The 9,111-nt window shown below is 39.5% G+C and overlaps 1 protein-coding gene and 1 long non-coding RNA gene across 2 annotated transcripts; one reads left to right on the top strand and one right to left on the bottom strand.

Moving 5' to 3' along the window:
- Window positions 1–269: 269 nt before the first annotated feature.
- LOC146498777 (NXPE family member 3-like) lies at window positions 270–5,571 on the bottom strand. The gene is made up of 4 exons (XM_085138248.1): window positions 5,406–5,571; window positions 4,796–4,957; window positions 1,171–1,377; window positions 270–1,084 (listed from the first exon to the last, which is right to left on the bottom strand). The coding sequence occupies exons 1-4, from the start codon at window positions 5,569–5,571 to the stop codon at window positions 525–527; spliced, it is 1,095 nt and encodes a 364-aa protein (XP_084994374.1). The 3' UTR covers window positions 270–524.
- A 290-nt stretch (window positions 5,572–5,861) lies between these two features.
- Window positions 5,862–7,572, top strand: LOC146498778 (uncharacterized). The gene is made up of 2 exons (XR_014870436.1): window positions 5,862–7,005; window positions 7,177–7,572. It is a non-coding gene; the product is annotated as an uncharacterized LOC146498778 (long non-coding RNA).
- The last annotated feature ends 1,539 nt before the right edge of the window (window positions 7,573–9,111 follow it).

Consider the following 9,111-nt stretch of genomic DNA (forward strand, 5'->3'; position numbering starts at 1 on the left):
GTATATGTAACTTTTTAATTCATTAACTCAAATCAAACCCCACAAATTATTCATGCACCACAGTCACAGGACCCTTCTCAGATACAAATTAGCTAGTTCAGTGAATGGGAAAAAACTTCACATGGGTTTTCCAAGCAATCTGCAATGTAAAAACAAAACAAGACAGTGTGCACGGTATTTTCAAACAAGGAATTACAAAATTTTGCAAAATGAAGAAACAAATTGAAGGCTGGCAGTCAACTATAATAACCAGCCTGTGAAAGACTGGCTGATGTAATTACTTGACCTGCTCAAATATAATTACATAAAATCAAACTTAGAGACAGCATAATTTGTCAGGTGCTTCCTCTCTTAAGAAGACATTGGAATATGTCAGCTTTGCATCCCCCCCTCATGTTTCAAATTAATTATTGTTGTCATAACAAAAAAGTTATTAAGATTATGTGCCTCCATAGACTGCTCCTATTAATTTGAAGCATGCATATTATAGATAAGATGTGTCTGCATAGGCTGCTGAAACACATCTATCCAACCTTTTGAGGACATATGTAGGATAAAAGAACATTAATCATGTTCTTGATAATTGGAGGTTGTGGGTGCATGTTGTGTGGCAGGTGGTGGGCCAGAACCATCTCCCAGGCATCGACCAGATGGACATTGAAGCCTTTGAACACAGCCCTGAGTGCCTTTAGCCGCTGAAAAGTGTACCAGTCGCTGTTGACAAATGCACCAGAGGGTGTAAAAGATTTGGGATTTCCAGTCCGAATGACAACCACAGTGCCCGGAGCCCTGGACAGTAGCCTTACCACCGCCCTGCGAATGGACATCAGTCTGCGGATGTAGAACTCAATAGGGAAATTGTCAAAGTGTGCCCAGATGCCAAAAACTACTACAGTGTTACTACCTCCAACCACATTGTCCAGCTCATTGGCAATATAATGCAGCTCCATGGAGGGGACACTGACAGTACGCAGAGGAGGACCGTGGGCGCGGTGCATCACAAAGATATTGTTTGCATAGTCCAGCGCCATTAAAGGTCCGATAGACTTGTGGCTGTGCAGGTTAAACTCCTTTAGATCTAAAAGAATTCCAAAGGGAATAAGTTAAGCTACATGAATAAAATGGGGTGAACATCATAATGTTGGTGTACAGAAGGGTTTGCAGAGCTACCTGGTAGTGATGCATTAAGGTACTCAAACCACTGCCTCATTGTGGAGTCTCCATACATATGGACCACCTTTCCTTTCAGACACTGAGTGATGGCTGAGGAAGTGTTGAACTGGTGAACTGTGGAACCATCTAGTGCTCGCCACACACCCTGGTAGTAATAGCCAGAGGGTTCAGACTCCCCACTGCTGCTGCTCACCTCTGACTGACCTGGTAAGCAGGAAAACAAATAATTGTGTGTTTTTAACTTAAAATTAAAAAAACAAAACAAAACCTTTCTTTAAGCTGTCTGTAGCATTCAAACCCAAGTCAAATTCTTACAAATGTATTGCTTTATTTTTCTAATTTTGATTTCATAAAACATCTGGTCGATGGTTCTACTCTTACTCAAATAAATGGGTTTTTACATCTACTGTTTGCATTCTCCAACAGATCAATATAAATGTACTTAACTAGTAATTTGCAGAACATTACATATACAATTAAGTTGAACAATTAAAACCTACAGCACAAATTAGCAGGGGAGAATAATTTTGTTGTGTTTAAGTTAAACTTATTAAATGCATGAATGTACAAAATTTCAAAAGCTGAAAGAAGCTTAACAAAGAAGCTTTACACTTGGAAAGCTTGACACAGCATTGCACCAGTTCTGCTGTTGTATGGCAGGTGTGACGTAATCAAAAGTTCATTTCTTTCATTTCATTTCTTTATTTATTTCACACATGGTTCAACAGTGTTTCATTTCTTACACACAGATCCTCCTTCCCATTAATATAACACTGCACCCATGGGTGAAAAGGAGCAGGAAGAAGGATAAATTCTTGTTAGCACCTGCCCCCTATCTGCAATCCAATTATTCTTACAAGAGGGTGCCAACAACCCCCCAAAAAACCCTCTAACATGTATCTTTATGTAACAATGCAAAACTAAACAACAAATCAGTATAATCAGCAATATACAGCACTAAATGGCAATGAAATGTTCTCCTTCCACATTTAGCCCAAATTACTTTCATGTTCTTCATATTGATTTATCCTTTTAAGTATGTAACACATGTTAAAACGGTGCATGTTTGTACAACTCTTGAGATTATCTTGAAGACAATTCCATATTCTTATACCTTTAATTGTCGGACACATTTGCACACAATTGTACACAATTGTAGCAAACCGATGCTTAAAGTCTTTGTAACTTTGTAACTTAAGAGGTAATGTATTATTTCTTGCCTTGAACATGAATAATAATGTCTGTATTTTCACTAAGTCTTCAAATTTCAACAATTTCGATTTTATAAACAGATTATTTGTATGTTCTCTATATTTAACATTATGAACCCTTCATATCACTTTCTTCTGTAGCAAGTATAGAGGATGTATATAAGTTGCATATGTATTCCCCCACACCTCAGCACAATAACTGAGATAGGGGAAAATTAGTGAGAAATATAAAATACGCATTGCCTTATAATCTAGTATATCTCTGACATTACCCAGAATATAAATATTTTTAACCATCTTTTTTCTAACATGTTCAATATGAGATTTCCATTTTAATTTATCATCCAATGCTACCCCCAAAAAACGGAGTTCAGTAACTCTCTCAATCAAAACTCCATCAATGGACAGGATTACTTCCTCCTCTTTTACCCAATTTCCAAAAATCATAAATTTTGTTTTTGTCAAGTTCAAAGATAATTTGTTTACCTCAAACCATTTTTTTTTAGTTTTTCCATTTCAGAAACCATTAATTCACCAATTCTTTCAATTTATCCCCAGCACATAAAAATTTGTATCATCTGCAAACAAAACGAAATGTAACATTTTGGACACATCGCAAATATCATTTATATATAAATTAAAAAGTTTTGGTCCCAAAACAGACCCTTGAGGAACCCCACATTCAATTTTCAGTCTTTCAGAGGAATTGCCTAAATAATGCACATACTGGGTCCTATTTTCTAGATAACTACTTAACCAGTTTAATGCAATTCCTCTCACCCCGTAAGTATTAAGCTTAGAAATCAAAACAGAATGTTGCAGCGTATCAAAAGCTTTTTTTAAGTCAATAAATACTCCTATTGTATATTTATTATTGTCTGTTGCACATGAAATATCATCAATAGTAGTAATCAATGCTAATGCCGTTGATCTATTTTTCCTAAATCCATATTGATTTTCAGTAATTGATGTTTTTCAATAAAGCTATCAAGTCTTTCCACAAAAAGTTTTTCAAGTACTTTAGAAAACTGTGACAGAAGTGACACTGGCCTATAGTTATTAAAACTATGTTTGTCTCCCTTTTTATACAGAGGTATCACTTTTGCCACTTTCATTCTGTCAGGAAATACCAGCATGGAATGAAAGATTGAAAATATAACAAAGAGGAGTAATTATACAGTCCACTGTCTTTTTAATATAACCATATCTAAACCATCGCAATCAGTAGATGTCTTATTTTTAGTCTTTTTTAAAATTGCTGCAATTTCTTTTTCAGCGATGTCAGCTAAAAATATAGACTTAACTACTCTGCTTCCACCTTTCCAATCATCCTTTTGTTCTAACTTATCATGTTTTCTAATTAGATTCGCCAAATTAGGGCCAATATTTACAAAAAAGGAATTGAATTCATTTACCACTTCATTCATGTCCTTTATGATCTTATCTTCCTTATAAAAATAATTAGGCAAATCTAAGGAAGCGTTCTTATTGCCTAATGTCTCTCTGAAAATATTCCAAATACCCTTTATATTATTTTTCTTTTCTTGAAATAATTTGTGCTTGTGGGGATAGGTTAATTGGATAATCCAAATTGCCACTAGGTGTGAATGTGCGAGTGAATGTGAGTGCGAATGGTTGTCTGTCCCTGTGTGTTAGCCCTGCGACAGACTGGCGACCTGTCCAGGGTGGACCCCGCCTCTCGCCCTATGACAGCTGGGATAGGCTCCAGCGCCCCCCGCGACCCTGAAAAGGATAAGCGGAAGCAAATGGATGGATGGATGGATGAAATAATTTGTTATAATATTCTTTCTTGGCCTTCCTCAATATTAACACTAGCCTATTTTTTTAAACTTTATATTTCATGTCAGCGGTCTTTGTTCTGAGTTTTATATAATCGCTGTATAGTTTGTTCTTCTTTTTGCACACGTTTACTAGCCCCTTAGTTATCCATGGTTTAAAATTAGTTTTCTTCTTCTTAAATTTAAGCGGTACCAGTGGACAATGTTTTCCATACAAGGCCAAATAAGTATTTAAAAATATCTAGTTCTACTGTAACAGTCTCCATTAAGTCGTCAATAACATAGACATATCTTTAAGTTATTTATACTTCAGATCACAGTTAACAAAAAGTGCCAACCCCCCGCCTTCTTATTAGATCTATTTATGTAATATAACTCATACCCATCAATATAAGGGGGCCAGGGATCAGAGAGGATCTGCTGCGTCTTCCTCACGCAGCACCATCTATAGAGATCCTGCGTGACTGGCAGTTAAGTCCTGGTGATGTGCTGTACTGATCTCTCCACCCTCTGCAGAGCTTTGCATTACAGCTGTCGTACCAGGAGGTGATGCAGCCAGTCAGAGTACTCTCAATGGTCTTGCTGCTTTCACACCAAAATGGTGTGACCAACTCAGATCCTCGCTGAAGTTAATGCCCAGAAATCTGAAGCAGCGGACTCTCTCCACCTCTGCTCCTGTGATGTGGATGGGGGTGTGGCCAGCTCTCTGCAGTCTCCTGTAATCCACGACGAGCTCCTTGGTTTTTGTGCCAGGGCTGCCATTTGTCACTGATTCTGTTCATAACGTTTATGGACAGGATTTTTAGGCGCAGCCAAGTGGCATTGGGCTTTTATTTAGGTGGACACAGAATCTCATCGCAGATGATGTGGTTCTGTTGGCTTCATTGGCTTATGGCCTCCAGCTCGCACTGGAATGGTTCGCAGCCGAGTGTGAAGCGGTGGGAATGATGATCAGCACCTTCAAATCTGAGGCCATGGTTCTCAGTCAGAAAAGGGTGGAGTGCCCACTCCGGGTTGGGGATGAGTTTCTGCCCCAAGTGGAGGACTTTTTCACGAGTGGTGGGAGAAGGGAGCCGGAGATTGGTGCTGCGGCTGCAGTGATGTGGATGCTGCACCAGTCTGTTGTGGTAAAGAGAGAGCTGAGCGTAAAAGCGAAGCTCTCAATTTACCGGTCGGTCTACGTCCCTACCCTCAACTATGGTCACGAGCTGTGGGTAGTGACCAAAAGAACGAGATTGTGGATAAAAGCAGCGGAAAAGAACTTCCATCGAAGGGTAGCTGGCCTTTTCCTTAGAGATAGGGTGAGAAGTTAGGCCATCGGGGAGGGGCTCAGAGTAGAGCTGCTGCTCCTCCATATCAAAAGGAGACAGCTGAGGTGGTTCGGGCATCTGACAAGGATGCCTCCTGGGCGCCTCCTGGGTGAGGTGTTCCAGGCTTGTCCCACCCGGAGGCGGCCCCGGGGCAGACCCAGAACACGTTGGAGAGATTATACAGTGGCTTGCTAAAGTATTCGGCCCCCTTGAACGTTTCATAATTTGTAACATTACAGCCACAAACATGAATCAGTTTTATTGGAATTCCATGTGAAAGACCAACACAAAGAAAGTGGTGCACACGTGAGAATTGGAATGAAAATCATAAATGATTCCACACATTTTTTCAAAGAAATAACTGAAAAGTGGGGTGTACGTAATTATTCAGCCCCCTTTGGTCTGAGTGCAGTCTAACCCCTAACCCTAACACAACATATATATACACTTTTATGTTCTATTTTGGACACAATACAAACCTGTAAACAGGAAAGGAGTGATTAGACAGAGAGACTTGTCGTTCCTGAATACTTCGCCATTATGAGAAAATAGTGTGTGCTTCTGGCTGCTAACAACAGGCGAACTCATGGTCTCACACTGACACCTACTGGTATAAAAATCAAGCATATTATCTGATATTAGGTGCGAATGTGACTGAGAATATATTTTGTGTGTGTGTGTGTGTATGTGTGTGTGTTTATGTTTTTTCTTGATCAAAAGAGAGCCACCCCTCTCTTATTGGATGCATGGTATAGCATGTTTAATCAGATGCACCTTTGAAGTCTGTGAGAATAGTTTGCAGCCTGGTCTTACTGGTCATTTCTGCACAGACACCATGAAACGTACACTCAATTTAGAGGAGGCTGCAGCTTTGCGTTCTTCCGAAAGCATAAAAGATAGCACTAGCAGTGCTATTATGAAGCATGAAGAGGCCCTGCCACTTTCTCTTCCTCTCATTTTAACCCCAGGACCAACCCATTATGCAATTGCTAGGAGGAGCAGCCCTGTGAGCACTTTTGATCTTTTTTTGCGGAGGACATTATGCAGCTAATCCTGCATTTTACTAACCTGCAGGGTTGTCTCAACATGAAGCTACAAAGAGCCTGTGGAATAGGGTGAAAGGATGTATTGTTTCTCCTGTCACAATGTCACAAAAAAACATTCCTGCAAATTAATCTCTCCCTAAGATTTGACGATTCTCTTTCCTGCCCAGGTCACTGCAGGGGGGACAAGCTGGCTCCTATAAAAGGATGGCCCTGGTGGGGACTCTGAGGTTGAACAAACCTGGGCTGCCCCACAGCTGCTGATGATTCAACACAGAGAAGTACTGTCCTCCGTCTTTGCTTTCAGTTGCAACAGGGCAGTGGTATCCTACATGCCAAAGAAATCAAAAAATATTTTCGTGTTTAGCACTAGGCATCATGAGCCACAAGTTCAGGACTCTGGCAAGAAAAGCCCCAAATCATCCTGGACTACAACAAGTGAAAAGGGGCTGTGGATAATCTGAAACAGGTAAGGACAATTATACATTATTGTTTGCCAAATTATTTACTGTTACTCATTGTTATAACTGATAAAGTCCCATCAGTTATCAGTTTGATGCCCATAGGCAGAAAGAATCTCTTGTCTATGGCTGTATAAATCTATTCATGTCATCTGATCATTTCTTTTTTGTTTTTGCAGGTTTGTGGCACCCACTCCTGCCATTGGCAGACATGTAGGTGGCCCATGTGTCTGCTCACATGATTGACATGACTGATAAAGTGCTACAACGCTTTTGTCCTCTTCACTGCTGTGGACCAAAAAGCGGAAGCAGTGCGCATTGTGCAAATAGCGCAGCACAATCTTAACCAACTGCTGCAAATGTGGTGCTCCTGTCTGCAAAATCCATCTGAAAACGCTTCGTGGTTCATGTTATAAAATGTAAATTACATCTTTGTTCAGTTTGTTGTTTCATCTTTGTTCAGTTGGAGTATGCATCAAAATCAATGTTGTTATCAATTCTTGACCTATTCAAGGCTGTACTACCCTCATGCCAAATATGTTATTTTGCAGTTAATTTTTGGAAAATTTTGCAGATTTTGGGTTTTTCCCATTAAAAACAAACAAACAAACAAAAACAGGGGTCTTTATGACAATAAGGGCATGAAACATAAAAATATTTAGAAAATAATGAAAAACTTTATATCTATGGTTAGGTCTGGAGTTGTTGAAAATAATTAATGTATATATGATATTGCTATATCACCTGTTGCCTTGGGACTGTCATGGTCCTGGGTCAGTGACCCAGCGCTTTAAGTTTATTATTATCATTTTCTAGTTTATTATTATGATGATTATTATTGTTTGAGTTTTCTTCGGTCTGCGTCTGTATCTCTGTCTGTCTATGGTGTCACCCCGTCTGTTTGTGAATCTGTCTGTTCAGTTCAGCGTCTTGTCTGGTTCCCTGTGTCTGAGTTTCCTGTTTTATTGTGAAGGTCTGTGTCTTATGTGAGTGTGCTCAGTTTACCTCTCCCCTGTCTCGTTAGCCTAATTTCTCCCAGCTGTGTCTCCCTCCTGTGGCCCATTCCCTGATTACTCCCCGTGTATTTAAGCCCTGTGTTTTCCTGTGCTCTCTGTCGCGTCGTCTGTGTTACGCCGTGTCAGTCTTCACTACTCTGTGTAACCCGGTGTTCATTCTGCGTCTCTCTGCCATCCTTCTCTGTGCATGTTTCCCCTCCTCTCGTGAGTGTTTGGTTTCTGGTTAGTTCTTTAGTTTTCCCCAGTTTAGGTTTGTTAACTCCCCGCTCTGCTCGTCCTGTTTTTGTCACTTCTGTAAATAAACACTCACTCGCACCCTAGCCAGTGTCTGTATTTTGGATCATTTTCTCAATACACCACACGACTGCTCCTCAGCCGTGACAGTGACCTTCTGGGTTCCGAGGTTAAACTGTCTCTTTAAATTTTAAATATACTACAAGGGCTAGATACTAGATCTCTAGTTGAAATTCTTTAATTTAGGGCATTTTCAAATGAAAATATCACTTACATTTAAAGTAAAACAACTTAAATATAAATGAATTCATACAAATGTGAACACACATTACTGGGTATCGCATACAGAACTGGTTTCCAATAGTCCAGTTCCTTGGAATTGTAATTCTGCTTGTCGACCCTGCTTATTGGTTTCAGTTGCACTTGCACTACAGTCAGCTGATTTCAGTTCGCAATGTTGGAGGAGGTAAATAGCAACACCATTTGCAGTGTGGATATAGCTATTACTTTTATTACTTTATTTATTTATTAACCTTTATTTAACCAGGAAAATCTCATTGAGATTAAAAACCTCTTTTTCAAGGGAGACCTGGCCAAGATAGGCAGCAGCAGGTGTCTCACAGTTACAGAAATTACTCAAACACAGGCAGCAACAACACACATGCAACAATAAGTGAAAGAATACAAATAAAATAAAATTCAATAAAATTCAAATAAAAATAAATAAATAACAATCAATCTAATTGAAACAGTAGCATGTTATGGACTTGGCCTCAAGGATTCGTAGTTTAGATTTAAAAGCACTTAATGAAATAAATTCAGTCATTTTCCTTCTGCAGTTTGTTCCAAGCCGAGGGGGCTAAA

This window comes from Neolamprologus multifasciatus, chromosome 17 (genome assembly GCF_963576455.1).
Source record: "Neolamprologus multifasciatus chromosome 17, fNeoMul1.2, whole genome shotgun sequence".
Lineage (NCBI taxonomy): Eukaryota > Metazoa > Chordata > Actinopteri > Cichliformes > Cichlidae > Neolamprologus > Neolamprologus multifasciatus.